At 45.1% G+C, this 20730-nt stretch overlaps 1 protein-coding gene across 2 annotated transcripts; it reads right to left on the bottom strand.

Moving 5' to 3' along the window:
- Nucleotides 1–1599: 1599 nt before the first annotated feature.
- On the bottom strand, nucleotides 1600–18874 carry nrde2 (NRDE-2, necessary for RNA interference, domain containing). 2 transcript variants are annotated; one of them, XM_029713150.1, is made up of 15 exons: nucleotides 18427–18870; nucleotides 18179–18295; nucleotides 17478–17580; nucleotides 16972–17163; nucleotides 15880–16023; nucleotides 10827–11313; nucleotides 10234–10642; nucleotides 6775–6908; nucleotides 5447–5570; nucleotides 5100–5272; nucleotides 4587–4976; nucleotides 3372–4348; nucleotides 3065–3206; nucleotides 2178–2249; nucleotides 1600–2057 (listed from the first exon to the last, which is right to left on the bottom strand). In XM_029713150.1, the coding sequence occupies exons 2-15, from the start codon at nucleotides 18282–18284 to the stop codon at nucleotides 1932–1934; spliced, it is 3579 nt and encodes a 1192-aa protein (XP_029569010.1). In that variant the 5' UTR covers nucleotides 18285–18295; nucleotides 18427–18870; the 3' UTR covers nucleotides 1600–1931. The 2 variants fall into 2 exon arrangements, with proteins under 2 accessions (XP_029569010.1, XP_029569011.1); XM_029713151.1 differs by having other exon boundaries at nucleotides 16972–17160; nucleotides 18179–18874.
- Nucleotides 18875–20730: the final 1856 nt, after the last annotated feature.

Genomic DNA, 20730 nt, shown 5'->3' with positions numbered 1-20730 from the left:
TCAATTGATTGGACATGATTTGGAAAGGCACACACCTGTCTATATAAGGTCCCACAGTTGACAGTGCATGTCAGAGCCAAAACCAAGCATTGAGGTCGAAAGAATTGTCCGTAGAGTTCCAAGACAAGATTGTGCAGCATTGAAGGTCCCCAACAACACAGTGGCCTCCATCATTCTTAAATGGAAGAAGTTTGGAACCACCAAGACTCTTCCGAGAGCTGGCTTCCCGGCCAAACTCAGCAGTCGGGGAAGAAGGGCCTATGTCAGGGAGGTGCCCAGAACCCAATGCTCACTCTGACAGAGCACTAGAGTTCCTCTGTGGAGATGGGAGAACCTTCGAGAAGGACAACCATCTCTGCAGCACTCTACCCATCAGGCCTTTATGGTAGAATGGCCAGATGGAAGCCACTCCTCAGTAAAAGGCACATGACAGTCCACTTGGAGTTTGCCAAAAGGCATCTAAAGGACTCAGACCATGAGAAACAAGATTCTCTGGTCTGATGAAACCAAGATTGAACTCTTTGGCCTGAATGCCAAGCGTCAGTTCTGGAGTAACCTGGCACCATCCCTACGGTGTAGTATGGTTGTGGCAGCATCATGCTGTGGGGATGTTTTTCAGCGGCAGGGACTGGGAGACAAGTCAAGATGGAGGCAAAGATGAACGGAACAAAGCACAGAGCTCCTTGATGAAAACCTGCTCAGGACCTCAGACTGGGGCGAAGGTTCACCTTCCAACAGGAGAACAACCCTAAGCACACAGCCAATGCAGGAGTGGCTTCGGGACAAGTCTCTGAATGCCCTTGAGTGGCCCAGCCAGAGCCTGTACTTGAACCCGATCGAACATCTCTGGAGAGACCTGAAAATAGCTGTGCAGCAACACTCCCCATCCGACCAGACAGAGCTTGGGAAGAATGGGAGAAACTCCCCAAATACAGGTGTGCCAAGCTTGTAGCGTCATACCTAAGAAGACTCGAGGCTGTAATCGCAGCCAAAGGTGCTTCAACAAAGTACTGAGTAAAGGGTCTGAATACTTATGTAAATGTGATTTCCGTTTTTCATTTTAAATGCAAAAATTTATCAAATCCAGTTTTTGATTTGTCATTATGGGATATAGTGTGTAAATTGATGAAAAAAACAACAATTTAATCAATTTTAGAATAAGATTGTAACCGAACAAAATGTGGAAAAATTCAAGGGGTCTTAATACTTTCCGAAGGCGTTGTATATTTCACTAATGAAATATTACATCATCATAGCCTGAGTAGTATGTAGTATAGTTTACTGGATTGGCCTCTGACAGAGGAACATCATCATAGGTTAAAGGTCATCAGAAGCATCACTCACCCGAGACAGCCAGAGTAGATGCTCTACTACTCTGAAGGACAAGCATTAAAAAGACTATACAAAGCTTCTCTACCCTCGTGTGTGTTTCCTCTCTTCTTCCCGGCGCTGAAGTGTACACTCAGGTGTGCTCCTTTCCACACTGTTAAGCTGTGATGATGTCGTTATCCACGCAGGAAATGCACACAAGCATCCCTCAGGGTTCACATTGGCTGAAAGCTCAGAGCTCATTCTTAAATAAAGGTTGATAGGCCAGCATTAGGAAACAAAACGTTTATTTCAGTTCTCTTTTTTAATCCGTTTCAAAACAAATCTTTGACATAAAAATAGGATATTATATCCATCAAAATATGGATTAAGAATCCATAAAAAGCTGGAAATATAAAAATATGGATATGCAATCCATCAAAATATTGAATTAACACTAATAAGTGTAACATCATTTATTCACACGTCTGTTTGAAAAGTAAAATGCTCTTCTTCATGAGGACACTTGGCTGTTCTATTGGTCAGTGCACAACTTTGGGTATCCACAGTGGAGTGTCTGAGGAAGCCAGGCCCCAGTGCACTGTGGGAAGGGTTTTAGAGCATCAGTCCTCCAGCAGTATGTCCACCTCCTCCATGGGAACCCTCAGTCTGAGCTCCTTCTCTGTCATCAGGTCCAGGAACTCCTGCACGTGCTCAGGGAAGAGTTGCACCGCGTCCATGTATAAACCCTTTGGATGGACACGGGTGAGCACACACACACGTCAGAAACCATGTCATATATTTTGACCAAAACACAAAGAGCTAACTAATTATCACCGTTTCATAATTTCATCGGTCACTGTGCTCACCTTGGCCCATGGGACATCCTGTAGAGCCTTGTAGAAGATCCCTCTTCCCTGCTCCACCTTCCCCTCTGACACCTACAGCACACAACAAAACACCAGACGTCAGCGACAACACACAACAAAACACCAGACGTTAGCTACAGCACACAACAAAACACCAGACGTCAGCGACAACACAACAAAACACCAGACGTCAGCGACAACACAGAACAAAACACCAGAAGTCAGCTACAACACACAACAAAACACCAGACGTCAGCTACAACACACAACAAAACACCAGACGTCAGCGACAACACACAACAAAACACCAGACGTCAGCGACAACACACAACAAAACACCAGACGTCAGCGACAACACACAACAAAACACCAGACGTCAGCGACAACACACAACAAAACACCAGACGTCAGCGACAACACACAACAAAACACCAGACGTCAGCGACAACACACAACAAAACACCAGACGTTAGCGACAACACACAACAAAACACCAGACGTTAGCTACAGCACACAAAACACCAGACGTTAGCTACAACACCCAATAAAACACCAGACGTTAGCTACAACACACAACAAAACACCAGACGTTAGCTACAACACACAACAAAACACCAGACGTTAGCTACAACACACACCAAAACACCAGACGTTAGCTACAACACACACCAAAACACCAGACGTTAGCTACAACACACAACAAAACACCTGACGTTAGCTACAACACAACAAAACACCAGACGCCAGCTTCAGCTATACTTCCAAGTCTCCTTCATCCCTCGGCTGTTGGAACAAACCTGAGGTTCTGATAACTGCAATGATTTAAAGGGTGTTTTAAAGAGGTGTCTTAACAGGAAGTTCATGTTTTAAAGAGGCGTCTTTTTTACCAGGAAGTTCATGTACATCCTCCACAGCAACGGACAGTGGACCCCGTGCTCTGTTGCTATGGCATTCTCAAACAGCGAGCGGATACGGTTGCTCAGGCCGTTCTCTGGCAGGGTGGAGAGGGTGTCGCCATAGCAATCAGACCTGCCAAGAAGAAAACAATAACAACTCATGGAAAAACATCCACGAAATGAATCTAAATGTGAGCTACTACTATTGTTCTATTCCTTTTTTGTGTTTGTGTGTCCTGTTATTGACATTATTAGATTAAGTGATACTGATTAGAGCCTTCATCTTCAGTGTTCTCACCTCTGAACAGAGTCCACTAGCTGCTTCCTTTGCTGCTCTGCGCTGATGGCGAACAGGCGTGGCACGACACTGGCACTAGCCTTGGTCACGCTGTGGAAGAAGCGGCGAGCCCTGCCGGCGCTGTGGTAGCGGTTCTCCACCTGCACATACAACTGCCACAGAGAAGTGCTGGAGGCAAAGTGGGCCAGGGCCGAGGTCAGCGCCAGTCTGATATGGCTAAGTGGGTACACGTTGGTGCTGGTGTGGTAGCGCAGCAGCGCCACCTGCTGGACAGCCAGGGCCTCACACTCTGAGACAGAGCTCAGTGTCTGTATGTCACACATAACTTCACTGCTAGCTGACTCCTGGGCTGACATACTGGAGTGTTGCTCCAGCCTCTTCCTGGCCAGGTTGTAGACTGCATCAGCAGCATCGACCCCCACAGTCAGGTACTGGAATAGGGCGTAACACCCCACCAGACCTTTGACCCGCCTGGACTTCTTGGATTGCCCCTGCCCCGCGGCCCCCTCGTCCAGCCCAGGCAGGGAGCTCACCACAGCCTGCTCATAGGCCTTCCTGGCCTTCAGCACGGCCACTGGAGCCAACTGTCCCAAGAAGGGGGCATACGAACTACCCTCTGCTAGCTTGGTGAGGATATAGACCGCTGGTGAAGACATGGCGGTCGTAACAGTCGTCCCTGCTCCGCCCTTATCCCTTCGCCAGGCCTCCTCCACCTCCAGCTGGGCGTAGAGCAGGCAGAGATCACACAGGGCAGGGTCTGCCAGCCCTCCTGCCACGCCCAGTCCCAGGGCCGTGTCGAACACCTTGTGGGCCTCGTCCAAATTCCCTAGCAGCCACTCCAGGTGGGCGTACTCCCTCCACAGGCTGAGGCGGCCCCGGTTCTCTGGCTCTTTCAGCAGGCGCTTGGCCAGGCGCTTGCTCCTCTTCCCCTGGGATTTCACACGCTTCTTGTTCCTGCCGCGCACGCACCTCAGCACCTTAATGTTACATACAGAGTGGAAGGACAGGAGAGACATGAGCATTAGTGGGAGAATCTAAATGGAGAATGAAATGGGAAGGACACAAAGTTCAGCATTAAAATGGAATGAAAATATGTAAATTTCATCCTGACTACAATTAACTTAAAATTCCTTCACGATTACCAAAGTAATTGAACTTGGCGGAGCATATGCTTGCCTGGCTCTAAAGCTTATAGCTGGGGTAACCTGGGTTTACCTTGAGCTTCTCATACTGGATCCAGTGTAGTGAGAGGACAGCTCTCTCCTGAGCAGAGAACAGAGGCAGAACCATCTGGAACACGTTGTCTACAAACTCCTCCCCCTGCTTACACAGCCCCGCCCCCCTCCTGGCACCCTGCAGGGAGGTCATGTGACCCACGGGGCTGACCCCAGGAACAGGGAGGTCATAGGAGGTCAGTGGTGAGTCAGGGTGGTGAACATCCCCCAGTAGAGCCTGATCATCCAGCAGCAGGCTACAGGAGGGGGCGCTGTAACAGGAAGTGTCAGCAGGTAGACCCAGGAAGTGCAGGAAGGACAGAAGAAGACATAGCTGGAGGTCTGGGCGGACCAACCGGATCATAGACGGCCCAATGTCATCAAACAGCACCTACATAGAACACACACATGCAGGCAAGTGGTAAGACATAAATAGCAACAGTAAGAACCCATTTTTTAATGGTAGATATGTCCCAGTTTTGGCACCACTATCACCAGTAATCACAGCCAATACCTGTCGGTCCGGGTCCTCACAGTCCTCCACCGATTGGCCCTTGGTTTTGTCCGGCCTCCACGGCAGCCAATGGATGGCCTCGCGTGATGTCTCCACATCCAACCAGATCCTCCACTTGGGCCAGGTTTTATCCTTCACCTCCAATTCCTCCTGATCTTCTTCATCTCCATCATCTGTCACACAGAGGTTCCAAAGGTTAACATTACAACACTATGACTTACGTCGCCAAAAAGTCCTAATATTATGCTACTACTAGTGCAATTAAAGTGTTATAACACAGAAATAAGAGCAACCATGTAAAGTGTTAGCACAGGTTTTAGTACAGGCAAGGCTATAAAGTTGTTAACCTTGTTCACTGGGTTGGAGCCAGCCCCCTCTCTCCTGCTGGGTCATCCAGGCTCTCCATCCACTGGCCCCTCTCTCCCCGACACGGGGCTCCCCACTGTCCCAGAATGGCTCAAAGAACTCCACCTGGAGGACCACAAAGGGCAAAGGCCAAAGGGATGATTTAATACAACACAGATATGTATATCAATCCCTCAATACTACAGTAATTAATACTGTACAAATCACACAGAGGGTGGAGGAGAGGGAATGTTGGGTATTTCAACAATGTAATAATTTGTAAACATATCATGTTTCATGGGTTGATGGGCAGTTGTCTCCATCTACGCTGAGGTCAGCAGTTCTCCTGACAGGAAGAACAATAGACTGAACTGCAGGACAGCCAACAGGACAATAACTAGATGGAATTAATTAGCCCCTCCACGGTAGTGCACGTCTCTCTCTGCCGTCAACACAGTGCTGCAGTGATCAGCAGACCAGACCTCCATGGAGAACAGCAGAAACTCATTAGAGTGTGGAATAAAAGGTAGTCCTGTTTAATACTGCATTTGTTTCTGGAGGACACATTGCTTGAGACAAAAGACAGACAGGCTCTGAACATGGAGCTTTGGGCATGAGTACTTCCAAATTCGGTAGAGAAATCCTATATGGTGTGATATCTTAACAATACAAAGCTCAATTGACCTAGACTATTTTCCAATAGCCACACTATCCACACCACTTGAAATGCATAGCCAATACATATTGCTTCATTTTAGTGCTACGCTAGTATTGGCCTTGGAACAGAGACGTAGTCTTAAGGGATGATCTCTCATCAACAAATACAACCCTGATCAATTAAAACAGTTCATGAAAGCTAATGCTGTGTTTACCCTGCGGACACACACATAGCAACATGCCCTTGCTTCATTTGAGGTATTATACATTCAGAATTATGTCTCCATTATGTAATGTTGCTGGTGCTGGGGGGACAGTGAGCTGTGAGCCACTACAGCAGTTCTGACAGAAGAGCAAACAGGCCATTTCTCTCGAATTAGAACGCCCCACTGCTGGAAAAAAGTCTCTATTAAAACCTGGTCATGCATTTTAAAACGACCCCCTTAGCATAGCAAAGTTTCCATGTAGTGTGTAAAGTGACAAGGCCCAGACCAGCCTGAAGGGCCCCAGCACTGCTTTAACGCCAGTGACAAAAAACAAACAGTATTGGTGCATTGGCTTTGGATCAGTCTATCATCAGTCTATTCTGGAGGGAGCTACCAGCTGTATATGAGTACATGTGTTGGAACGTGTGTTCTTTGCAGAGGAACTTGGGGAATGACTGTGTGTGTACCTGTTGTCTGGTGGGTAGGTCCTTGACAGTGTCTGGCTTGAAGAAGGTGAAGTCCAGTAGGCCCTGGAACAGACACACAGCTTTCTCTGAGTGGCCAGCCTGCCTGAGGAAATGACACTGCTGGACGAAGATGGCTGCAGAGAGGAGAGAGCACACAATACCACATCTGTGTGAGGAATTATAATTCCTCACACAGAGCACCCAGTTCACTTCCACCTATTAGAACCAGCATGTGTGCATTCATTTAGTATGAGCTCTTAAAGATGAATTCATTGAAAAATCCTCAGACTTTCAGAGAAAAAAAATAGTATGATTAGGAAAAAAGTGAGAGATGTTTTTTTTTTTTTTAAAGTAATAACAGATGGATAATCTTCCCTGAATGAAAAACTCAGCAGGCGAATTAAAGCTGCACATCCCTGAGGTCACATGATATGTCAGCTTCTCAAAAGCTTTTTATTGCCCCTCACAGTAGTCTTCATTATTCTGAATAATTATCAAGTTATAATTAATGCAACCGTCTCCTGCAGATGTTCCCTTTAAGTTGGGGTTACATTGCCCTGACTTGTAACCTGGTCCCAGATCTGTTTGTGCTGTCGATGGCCATAGGAGTTGGCAAGACAGCAGAAACAGATCTGGGACCAGGCTACCTGCCTTGTACTGCCAGTACAGAGACCGTCTGCATTTTCTAAAAGGAACCAAACAGTCAAAAAGACCAACAGTCTCCCTCAGAGGTCAGGTGGAGATATATGCCCAACACTGCTATGTAAGCAGAGGCTATGGTTGAATTTTAGTACATACAGCGTACATCTCCCACACGGTTTGATCCGTCCACAGTGCAGCTTCAGATATGCTAGAAATATGTACTATTCAACCACAAGAGGGAGTCTGGGACCATCATCTTATAACAGTAAAATCACACAAAAATTGAAGAGCTTCTGTATCTATTAGGTCGAGTTGAGAATACCAAAGATGCCATGAGTGATGACATACATTGGTTGAACCTGAAACAGCTAGCCTATTTTCTATGAGTTGCAGTAGGTGATCTATAAACCTAAATAGTTCCAGTATGTTCAATAAAATTCCAGGTGATTTCAATAAGCGAAGCATCACTGGATAACATCAAATCCATAACATATTTTTCTACCCTTACATAACAGTTAGCTGTGGTCAACAGATAAGACTGTTTGAGTCGGCTAAAGCATGGGAAACCCTGGGCTAAAGAATGTGAGGCACTCACTTCTGTTTCTGATTGTTTAAACCTTCAACTACCATTCTTTTTAATTAAATTTTTAATTAAATTAAGGCTGTACTTGAAATGCTCCTGGAGTACGTCCCATTCTTATCATTGTTCAGTAGGCTAAAGCCCTGACAAGACAGTTCCATGTCCAGCCCAGCAGCAGTCCAGCCCAGACTGACCACTGGTCAGCTAGTCTAACTAGATGATAGTTTCATTAGGCTAATTGAGGGGCAGATGCCAGAGGGCCAGGAGACTACACCAGGACTGTAGTACTCATATCATGACTCAGCAGCATGGATACTGGAGTGGACATCCATGATCCTCTCTCCCTTTCTCACCCTCCTTTTCCCTCTCCCCTAGTCCATCTGTTCCTCATCTCCTGTCAGTGGTCAGAAGCATTACGCAGCACAACCCTGTTTAGGGGTCTGTTCAGGAGAATGAAAGATGTTATAGAACATTGCAGATAGATATGTACTGTGTAAAACAGATATAATTGTCAGTCATTGGGAAAAAGGAATCTTGTCAGTTCTATTTATGACATTTCTAGCTGCAAAATTCTACATTGGCCTAGTGAACGAGGCCCTGTGCCACACCCACAGACATCTGGCAATGACATCATGATACACATAACCAGTTAGCCAGCCAGCTAATTAAATTTAGTCTGTCACGACAGATTATAACCATATCAAATGCATACCAAAGACTTCTTAAAGGAGTTTAAAGGAGATACAGTGCCGTAAAAAAGTATTGTCCCCTTTCTGATTTTCTATACTGGATGCAAAACCTAATATTAGATAAAGGGAACCGAGTTTACAAATAACACCAAAAAAAAGGTATACTTAATTTATTTATTTAATTAACAATATTATGCAACACTCAATTCCCCTGTGTGAAAAAGTAATTGCCACCTTACACTCAATAACTGGTTGTGCCATCTTTAGCTCCAATGACTGCAACCAAATGTTTTCTGTAGTTGTTGATCAGTCTCTCGCATGGCTGTGGAGGAATTTTGGCCCATTCTTGCATGCAGAACTGCTTTAACTCAGCGACATTTGTGAGTTTTCAAGCATGAACTACTCGTTTCAAATCCTGCCACATCTCAATTTGGATTAGTTCGGGACTTTGACTAGGCCATTGCAAAACTTCAAATGTGCTGCTTTTTAACCATTTTCATGTAGACTTAATTTTGTGTTTTGGATCATTGTCTTGCTGCATCACCCAGCTGCGCTTCAGCTCACAGACGGATTGCCTGACATTCTTCTGTAGAATTCTCTGATACAGAGCAGAATTCATGGTTCCTTCTATTAAGGCAAGTCATCCAGATCCTGAGGCAGCAAAGCATCCCCAAACCATCACACTACCACCACCATGCTTGACCATTGGTATAAGGTTCTTACTGTGGAATGCAGTGTTTGGTATTCATCAGACTTAATGGGACCCATCTCATCCAAAAAGTTGACTCAAGTTTAACAAAAAACACCTGGAGGCACCTGAATAATCATCAAGAATCTTGGAAGAATGTTCTATGGACAGATGATTCAATAGTGTAACTTTTTGGGTGTACGGGGGCAATTACTTTTTCACACAGGGAATCGGGTGTTACATAACTTTGTTAATTGAATACATAAAATAAGTAGCACTTTTTTGTTATTTGCAAACTCAGGTTCCCTTTATCTAATATTAGGTTTTGGTTAAAGATCTGATAATTCAGTTTGAAAAATATGCAAAAATAGGGAAAATCAGAAATGGGGCAAATACTTTTTCACAACACTGTACATAAACACACACACTCCGGCAGAGACAACATCACCTTTCACTTCCAATAGAATGACAACTAATCCACTCTTCAACTCTCATGGTCACAGACACAGTCCAAACATGCACAATGAACCACATACAGTTCAATACAGCAGCAGGACAGGACACAATGACAAGGGGAAACCTGAACCATAATACTCGCCTCTACAAATATTTACATTGGCTAATGCTTCTCAAGTTTCAGCCCCTCTGCAGTACAGCCTTGTGCCATTGAATAAAAGACGAGAAAGCAAAAACCAATGACTTTCCATCACAACCAAACAGAACAAGTTTGTGAGTTAGTGCACATTTCAGTAATCCTCTGTCTATAATCTAGAAGCTATCTCGAGGGAAAAGTCCTTAATAAGTTATTCATACAAACATTATTATATATAAAGTATATAGTATGTGGCTTGGACCATTACCCAGCATGTGTTCATCAGTGCCCGGTAGCACCTGGTGAGAAACCATGCTCCCATCCTGCACCGCCGCCAGCGTGCTCAGACACTTCCCGTATACCGTGTTGACCTTTGACACGGAGAAGGTACTGAAGTGGCTCTGCATGAACAGCAGGTACTTCCTCCACAGTGGGGCGCTGTTGGGGTGCAGGAACACCAGCTTTTTCCACTCCTTCAGCAGGGCTGCCGGCTCCCACAGCTCCCTACAGAGCCGCAGTCGCTCCAGCTTCAGTTCCACGCAGCTCGGATTATTCTCCACTGCTCGATCCAAAATGGCTACCTTCTTCTCCAGCGTGGCCCGCACTGACCTCTTCCGCCGCTCGGTCTCGTTCTCAGAGATGTCACCAAACACCCCAGGCGCCCCAGCTACCTCGTCCTGTAATACAGTTCTGGAAGTTATTATGTGATTTGTTGTATCAAGATACAGGCCAGGGACTGGAATTTTTCTGACACGTTGAAATGTCCCGGAAAAACTCTTGGCCCTAGTAAAATTTCATGTGATTTGAAGGGACTGATTGGTGTGGTGTGTAATTATGGGGTTTTGACATTGAGTAGTGTACCTGGAAGAGGACAAACTGAAGCCAGGTGTGTGTGTCTGTGGGGGTTTCCCTCAGCCTCCTGTTGAAGTCCTCCACCCGTTCAGCCAGCATGACGGCAGCATTGTCCCTGGGAGTAGAAGGTTGTTCCTCTGTCTTGCCATGCTCCGCCTTCCCCTTCCCCTGGAGCCACAGGGAGGTGGAGGAGTCATACACCCCCAGGGGGTTGAACCAGGAGCCCTGGCCTTTGGCAGAGCCACCCCCCTCTGCCTCACCTTCCAGACAGGAGGGCACAGGGATGAAGGGTAAGGTGGTGGTGGTGCCCTCTGGTGGAGGTCTGGGCAGCGTGGGTTTGCCATCAGACATCAGCAGCTGGCGGACGGTGGGGGAGAAGTAGCGGTTGGGTCTCTGTCTCCTGTCCACTCTCTTCTTCTCTGGGCCAGACTCAGCCCAGCTCACGGCCTGAGACCGCAGGTCCAAACCCAGAGAGGAAGAGCCTTTCCTTTTGTACCTTTAAAGACATTACAATCATTACAGTCATATGTAGAATCCCTGTAAAGAGAAACAGCAATGTATTGAGAGCGTTTTGAACTGGTGTGCAGCTCAGTAAGGGAGGGCAGGGTGAGAAAGAGAGAAAAAAGGAGAAATAAACAGAATTGTCTGCGTCACCTGACCTCCTCCAAAAAGGAAGTCCCTCTGCAGCAATACACCAAGCACCAGTCCAATCATGGCTATATTGATCACATATCACTTAACTTGCTGTGGTGTGTGTGTACTGACTACACATTAAACCCGATATCATCTGGAACTCAATTTGTTGCCCTTGTGCAGTTAATAAAAAGATCAGTGGGTCTTACTACACTGCTTCTGTGGACATGCATACGTACAGTGAGGGAAAAAAGTTTTTGATCCCCTGCTGATTTTGTATGTTTGCCCACTGACAAAGAAATGATCAGTCTATAATTTGAATAGTAGGTTTATTTGAAGTGAGAGACAGAATAACAACAAAAAAATCCTGAAAAACACATGTCAAAAATGTTATAAATTGATTTGCATTTTAATGAGGGAAATAAGTATTTGACCCCTCTGCTAAACATGACTTAGTACTTGGTGGCAAAACCCTTGTTGGCAATCACAGAGGTCAGATGTTTCTTGTAGTTGGCCACCAGGTTTGCACACATCTCAGGAGGGATTTTGTCCCACTCCTCTTTGCAGATCTTCTCCAAGTCACTAAGGTTTCGAGGCTGACGTTTGGCAACTCGAACCTTCGGCTCCCTCCACAGATTTTCTATGGGATTAAGGTCTGGAGACTGGCTAGGCCACTCCAGGACCTTAATGTGCTTCTTCTTGAGCCCCTCCTTTGTTGCCTTGGCTGTGTGTTTTGGGTCATTGTCATGCTGGAATACCCATCCACGACCCATTTTGAATGCCCTGGCTGAGGGAAGGAGGTTCTCACCCAAGATTTGACGGTACATGGCCCCGTCCATCGTCCCTTTGATGCGGTGAAGTTGTCCTGTCCCCTTAGCAGAAAAACACCCCCAAAGCATAATGTTTCCACCTCCATGTTTGATGGTGGGGATGGTGTTCCTCCTCCTCCAAACACGGCGAGTTGAGTTGATGCCAAAGAGCTCCATTTTGGTCTCATCTGACCACAACACTTTCACCCAGTTGTCATCTGAATCATTCAGATGTTCATTGGCAAACTTCAGACAGGCATGTATGTGCTTTCTTGAGCAGGGGGACCTTGCGGGCGCTGCAGGATTTCAGTCCTTCACGGCGTAGTGTGTTACCAATTGTTTTCTTGGTGACTATGGTCCCAGCTGCCTTGAGATCATTGACAAGATCCCCCCGTGTAGTTCTGGGCTGATTCCTCACCGTTCTCATGATCATTGCAACTCCAGAAGGTGAGATCTTGCATGGAGCCCCCCAGGCCGAGGGAGATTGACAGTTCATTTGTGTTTCTTCCATTTGCGAATAATCGAACCAAATGTTGTCCCCTTCTCACCAAGCTGCTTGGCGATGGTCTTGTAGCCCATTCCAGCCTTGTGTAGGTCTACAATCTTGCCCCTGACATCCTTGGAGAGCTCTTTGGTCTTGGCCATGGTGGAGAGTTTGGAATCTGATTGATTGATTGCTTCTGTGGCCAGGTGTCTTTTATCCAGGTAACAAACTGAGATTCGGAACACTCCCTTTAAGAGTGTGCTCCTAATCTCAGCTCGTTACCTGTATAAAAGACACCTGGGAGCCAGAAATCTTTCTGATTGAGAGGGGGTCAAATACTTATTTCCCTCATTAAAATGCAAATCAATTTATAACATTTTTGACGTGCGTTTTTCTGGATTTTGTTGTTATTCTGTCTCACTGTTCAAATAAACCTACCATTAAAATTATAGACTGATCATTTCTTTGTCAGTGGGCAAACGTACAAAATCAGCAGGGGATCAAATACTTTTTTCCCTCACTGTATATAGACACAAACTTAGAAATATGCTAACGAAGACAACTATAGTCAGAAGCAAACTGAGTTAAAAGAAGACACTACATGACCAAAAGTATGTGGACACCTCCTCGTTGGACATTTCATTCCAAACTCATGGGCGTTAATATGGAGTTGGTCCCCATATGCTGCTATAACAGCCTCCACTCTTCTGGGAAGGCTTTCCACTTGATGTTGGAACATTGCTGCAGGGACTTGCTTCCTATCAGCCACAAGAGCAATAGGGAGGTCGGGCACTGATATTGGGCGATTAGGCCTGGCTCGATGTCGGCATTCCAATTTATCCCAAAGGTGTAAGATTGGCTTGAGGTCAGGGTTCTATGCAGGCCAGTCAAGTTCTTCCACACCGATCTCGACAAACCTTCTCTGTATGATCCTCGCTTTGTGCACAGGGCATTGTCATGCTGAAACAGGAAAGGGCATTTCCCCAACTATTGCCACAAATTTGGAAGCACAGAATTGTCAAGAATATCATGTATGCTGAAGAGTCAAGATTTCCCTTCACCGGAACTAAGGGGCCTAGTCCGCACTATGAAAAACAGACCCAAACCATTATTAACTATGCATTCGGCAGGTAGCGTTCTCCTGGCATCCGCCAAACCCAGATTCGTCCGCCAGACTGGCACATGGTGAAGCGTGATTCATCACTCCAGAGAACGCGCTTCCACTGCTCCAGAGTCCAATGGCTGCAAGCTTTACACCACTCCAGCCGACGCTTGGCATTGCGCATGGTGATCTTAGGCTTGTGTGTGGCTGCTCGGCCATGGAAACCCATTTCATGAAGCTCCCGACAAACAGTTATTGTGCTGCCGTTGCTTCCAGAGGCAGTTTGGAACTCGGAAGTGAGTGTTGCAACTGAGGACAGACGATTTTTAAACGCTACGTGCTTAAGCACTCGCCAGTGCCGTTCTGTGAGCTTGTGGTGTGGCCTACTACTTCGCAGCTGAGCCGTGTTTGCTCCTAGACTTTTCCACTTCACAATAACAGCACTTACGGGTGACGGGGACAGCTCTAGCAGAGCAGAAATTTGACAGACTTGTTGGAAAAGGTGGCATCCTATGACAGTGCTACGTTGAAATTCACTGAGCTCTTCAGTGAGGCCATTTTACTGGCAATGTTTGTTTATGGAGATTGCATGGCTGTGTGCTTGATTTATACACCTGTCAGCAACTGGTGTGGCTGAAATAGCCAAATCCACTAATATGAAGGGGTGTCCATATAGTGTACAGTGCATTCGGAAAGTATTCAGACCCCATCCCTTTTTCCACTCTCTTCCGAGAGCTGGCCGCCCAGCCAAACTGAGCAATCGGGGGAGAAGGGCCTTGAACCCGATGATCACTCTGATGGTGCTCCAGAGTTCTTCTGTGGAGATGGGAGAACCTTCCGGAAGGACAGCCATCTCTGCAGCACTCCACCAATCAGGCCTTTATGGTACAGTGGCCAGACAGAAACCACTCCTCAGTAAAAGGCACATGACAGCCTGCTTGGAGTTTTGCTAAAGGCACCTAAAGGACCCTCAGACCATGAGAAACAAGATTCTCTGGTCTGATGAAACTAAGATTCAACTCTTTGGCCTGAATGCCAAGTGTCACATCTGGAGGAAACTTGGCACCATCCCTATGGTGAAGCATGGTGACGGCAGCATCATCATGCTGTGGGGATGTTTTTCAGCGGCAGGGACTGGAAGACTAGTCAGGATCAAGGGAAAGATGAACGGAGCAAAGTACAGAGAGTCTTGATGAAAACCTGCTCCAGAGTGATCAGGACCTCAGACTGCGGTGAAGGTTCACCTTCCAACAGGACAACGACTCTACGCACACAAACAAGACAATGCAGGTGTGGCATCGGGACAAGTCTTTAAATGTCCTTGAGTGGCCCAGCCACAGCCAACTGAAAAAAGCTGTGCAGCGATGCTCCCCATCCAACCTGACAGAGCTTGAGAAGATCTGCAGAGAAGAATGGGAGAAACTCCACAAATACAAGTGTGCCAAGCTTGTACCGTCATACCCAAGAAGACTTGAGGCTGTAATCACTGCCAAAGGAGCTTCAACAAAGTACAGAGTAAAGAGTCTGAATACTTATGGAAATGTGATATTTCCGGGGGGTTTTAATAATAAATTTGCACAAAATAATTTATGGGGATTTTATCACCCCCCCAACCCCCCCCACCCTCTGGCCACCCAAGCCCCCGTGTGATGATGTGTACTGTAATGGAGCTGACTGACTCCCTCTCTGACTGACCTTGCGTTGGGAGTAGAACCATCCTGGGGGGTAAACTAAACACTGCTGGCCAACAGATACCATTTCAACACTATCGTGCCAACCTGAACCGTACGGTTATTTTCGCATTGTCCTTTCCCGCATTGTCCTTTTTCCTGGTGGATGCGCAGCCAGGCCAGGGCAGTATAGCTCAGCTCTGTCCAGCTCAGTGGTGTGGACAGGGTAAGAGTGGGTTGATGATGGCTGACGAACAGCTACACCAGAGCTGAGATGGCAGTAGTAGTGGTGGTGCAGAGGTGAGGGGTGTTAAAGTGGGGAGGCGGAGGGTGGTGCAGCGGAGGGGGGAGGAAGGTTACCTACCTAGCGATATCTCCTCTGTAAAGTGATTTGTACTCCCAGTTGGCACGGTCTGCTCTCCTGTCTACGCAGAAGGGCCGATCGGTGGGGGTCTGGAGGTCATCCAACCACACAAAAGACCCCTCCACCTGAAACTGCACCTCCTCACTACAGACAGAGATAGCCAGGATCAATGCAGAGTATAGGCCACACCTTTAAAGAGGGGTGGGTGACGTAGCGAGTCAGCGTTTTCATGATTGGAACAAAAGACAATATAGGGTTAGCGGTGCTACCTCACACAAACATGATGCCATAATGGAAATTGATAAGAAAGCTTTTCATAAAACAGACATAATCATTAAACATTGACAGTACAGTAACAGATTAGTTGTTAAATATTGCCAGTACAGTGCAGATAAAAAAATAATGGCAACTATAGTATAATTTCACTGTAGCTTGAAGGATAAGTTACACAAGTCTCCTGTGGAGGAGCCAGTCCTTGAATTGAGAGAAAGAGAGACAGGTGCGTGTGTGTGTGTGGACGTGTTTAACTATTCTTGTGGGGACCAGAAGTCTCCACAAGAATAGTAAGCCGAACAAAAATTTGACCAACTGGGGACATTTTGTTAGTCCCCACGAGGTCAAATGCTATGCTAGGGGGTTTAGGGTTAAGGTTAGAATTAGTGTTAGAATTATGTTAAGGGTTAGTTTTAGGGTTAAAGTTAGGGTAAGAGTACGGGTGGGGGGTAATTTCATTGGCTGCTCAGAGACTAGCCAGGCTTGCTGTCGCAGTTGAATTCAGAGTCTGAGTCAAGAGCTACTCCAACTGGCAGTCAGCCAAGACCCCCAGAGTATACCTCCCCTAACGCACTGAGCCACGGACAATGAATCTCCCTCCTACCTGGTAACACTTAAACAGAACAACTACTACAGTAATACCAGCCATGGGCAAGTATTAAAAACGCATCTTACGGTTAGAGTGCTGGTCTAGGATCAACCCCCCGTCCAAATACTCTTATTCATTATGATATAAATTGCAAAACTGATCATATATATATTCCCACTAGAGCATGTATCCTGGGTCTCACTGGGCACAAAATGAGTGAGGTCATATACCTGGGAGGAGTGCTCTCAGCCTTTTTTAGGAGGTCACTGGGGTAGATAGTATCTGAATCTGAGCCACTGCTTGCTGGAGAGGGTTCTCCACTCTTCTTCTTGTGCTTCTTCTTTTTCTTCTTCTTCTCCTTCTTTTTCTTCTTGTTGGATTGGACGTCATTCTTATCCTCCCTCTCTGGTATAACGAGTGTGCTGAAAAATGTTAGTAGTATACATTTAAGTACAAATATCACAAGCTGTTGATTTTGGGGTGAAACTACCACCACGTCAATGCTGAGATCACATCATCTCACAAAAGTATAAGATATTTGGAGGTAAATTTCTTATAATTGTGTAATAACAACAAGATTGTGTAGTAAAATTCAAAGCTACTCAATAAAACCTCCAGTGCTTCTCAAAGGGGCAGAACCTTATCCTGTCTCCTGTACAATGGAGCATGTAATACTATTGAGTCACAGTGAAAGAGAAATAATTGAATAACGATTAAACACGTATGATAATAACACCTTGTTTCTGCCGATTGTGTTTCGTTGGCTTTCTCAGTGGCTCGTTGGTGAAGAGAGAGAGCGTCATCAGTGCGGAAACTTTGATTACTCAGCCATTCTAGTTCTGAGGAGAGAGAAGAGGAATGTCAAATCAATCGCAATCAGTTCTCTAGGGCTTTTAAGCACAGGAATTAATCAGGTTTGGTGACAGCTTTTTTCAGAAGGAAGCCCACTGATACAGTAAATGCACTAAAGATAAAATTGTTCTATCGCATTGTGTTGTCATATCGGATTGTACCAATGGGTTTAAAGTTTAATTTTATATATAGTACACCTTTTTGGTTAGATTAAGGTTATGGTGAGGGCCCGATGGGTCAATGCACTGCTGACCTACAGTAAGTGAGTGTAGGTAAATTGTTTATCATGCTTATTCACCCGGCCACACCACTGAGTAACTAACGTTCATGTTTATCAAATTATAGCTATGGATGCATATTTTGGGGATGTTATGTTACGATCAAAGATACTTAGCTAGCTATAGTATAATTGGGTTGTGACCAATGAAGCTAACAAGCTAGTAAAACTAGGACACTGACACTTTCAAGCAGGAACGTTGCACTTACGTTTAATTTCAGTAGATCTCTCTTTGAAAAGCCGTCACAGAATGGTGGCTAACTGGTTGACACATCCACTAAACATAAATAAACATTTGTGGGTCTTACCTTTATGTGCATTCTCAGCTTTTGTATTTGATAATCCTGCAAAAGCTGGAAATAGAGCCATGTTGATAGCCTCTGCGCGTAAACAGTCGCATGAATATGATGTCATCTCGAACGCGCCTGTGGTTTGTTGGAGAGATAGAATTTTAGGAATCGCATAATTTTAGGCTGCTAAAATCCTGTTCTCTTGAATGCAAATTGTATGGTTTAGTTTGGCTTATTTATCCTTGAGCATGAGCACACAAACTCACTTCCATAGACTGCGAGATTATTGCCTAAAAGTAAATCTTGGTTTGAATGCAGTAGTTTAATTCACAAAATAGACTCAATCAGCACAGGATTTCTAATATTTTAATTATATATTCCCTCATTGATACACCTGTCATGTTCAATTCCGCGACTAAAAGTAAACAGTTCCGTGTATGCTTGCGGTGACCAATCGCCGATCACCACCATTCCTCCCAAAAAACTCTAATCGAGCCCCTGCCAGATGAGGATGTATGATTTTGTGGAACTAGACAGACTGAAAGAAACGTCTTGTCGACAGCAATAATTATAGTATTATAAAACGCTCTGTGATACAAAGTAGACTGTCCGGCCACACCGTTTTCCTAAACTACTCGGGTAATATTAGGCGCCATTGCTTGACGCATTGCAGATCCAACGTAGCCAATCCTGGACTCCCGTACAATGAGCAGAATATTGCAGGTCCACTGTATCCAATGAGAAGCGCCGTCTCAAAAATAACTGCAATTTCTCCAGCGTCAACAGACACTGGCCAGTGTGTTTGAGTATTCTTCCGCAGAGATAAAACAGTGCGTTGCATAAAGTAGAGCGCCACGTTCCAGCTCGAGCGCATCAGAAACCTGTAAATTCATAGGCACGGGATCCAGTGAGTAGTCACTGGACAGACCGGAATGTGTCGAATTATACTACAGCTGCACTGTTGGCCACATGACCAAAGCCAATGTCACAATTTATTTTGTGCCTATGTATGTCAATCATTTACAGATTTTTGTATTTAGTGTTTCGTTTGTAAATATGACACCTTATTAGGTTTTAGGTTTTTTATAATCACAAAACAGCATGCAGAATTTGGATAATCAACCTAGCAATTATTTTCATACCATGATCAATTTACAAATGCATGAACTGAATATATGCTTTTCACTTTATTTGAGAATAATAAAATATAGGCTATAGATATTGAATAGTGATCCCCTGAAGGCATGCTCCTTGTAATTCCATTATTAGAAGAAATTATACATTTTGGATATCATGACAAATGCTGAAAACAAGTTGATTCTGAGTTTGCAAAAACATTGGAAATAAATATGACATTTTCATCAGTTTTATAGCCAAACAGGCCAACTATAAAACTGCATTATTGATCATTTTGTCAATGACTGATATTGGGTAATGAATATTAATTCGATATGATAAATAGGCTAGCCTAAATAAATCTTTTATTGTCTGATTATCACCATCGGCCTATTTTTTTTAAAGTAATAATGTAATGCACATTTCATAGCTTCAATTATCATGAAGTGATGATGGAATGGCAGCTATTCTACCAACAACATCTTATGTGCGCTTTTTATTTTTAATACTCTGTCTGGTGTTGCTTATCTCCAATGCAACAATAACTCAAGGAATGGCTGGTCAAAAGCAAATGTATGAATATATGAGTAGGAGTACTTGTACCAGTAAGTGTCAGATACTGTCTGAATGAAATAATAAATAAACACATTTGGTGAGAAGCTTATATTTGTCCTATTTCACATATGTAGGCTACAAGTGTGTATTATATGCATATGTGAATTGGAAATGTTTTTTTTGTTGTATATCCCAACTCCCCTGAGACACTCTTGGAGAGTATATCAACAGCTACCCTGGAGCAATTAGGGTTAAGTGCCTTGGCAGATTGTTCACATTGTCGGCTCTGGGATTCAAACTAATGACCCTTTGGTTACTGGCCAAATGCTCTTACCGCTAGGCTGCCTGCCACCACAGGCAAATTGTCACTGGTCTGTGTTGTGGCTTTAGGTTTTTGTGCCACTGCACTGTACACTGTCATTCTCTCAGCACATATCAAATCTGCAGGCTAAAGTAAAATCTAGACTTGGTTTCCTCTATCGTAATCGCTCCTCTTTCACCCCAGCTGCCAAACTAACCCTGATTCAGATGACCATCCTACCCATGCTAGATTACAGAGACATAATTTATAGATCGGCAGGTAAGGGTGCTCTCGAGCGGCTAGATGTTCTTTACCATTCGGCCATCAGATTTGCCACCAATGCTCCTAATAGGACACATCACGACACTCTATACTCCTCTGTAAACTGGTCATCTCTGTATACCCAGCGCAAGACCCACTGGTTGATGCGCATTAATAAAACCCACATAGGCCTCACTCCCCCCTATCTGAGATATCTACTGCAGCCCTCATCCTCCACATACAACACCCGTTCTGCCAGTCACATTCTGTTAAAGGTCCCCAAAGCACACACATCCCTGGGTCGCTCGTATTTTCAGTTCACTGCAGCTAGCGACTG

This window comes from Salmo trutta, chromosome 25, assembly GCF_901001165.1.
Source record: "Salmo trutta chromosome 25, fSalTru1.1, whole genome shotgun sequence".
In the NCBI taxonomy this organism is placed as follows: Eukaryota; Metazoa; Chordata; class Actinopteri; order Salmoniformes; family Salmonidae; genus Salmo; species Salmo trutta.
Note: the sequence above shows the minus strand (reverse complement) of the source record. Positions and strands in the feature narration are given on the sequence as shown.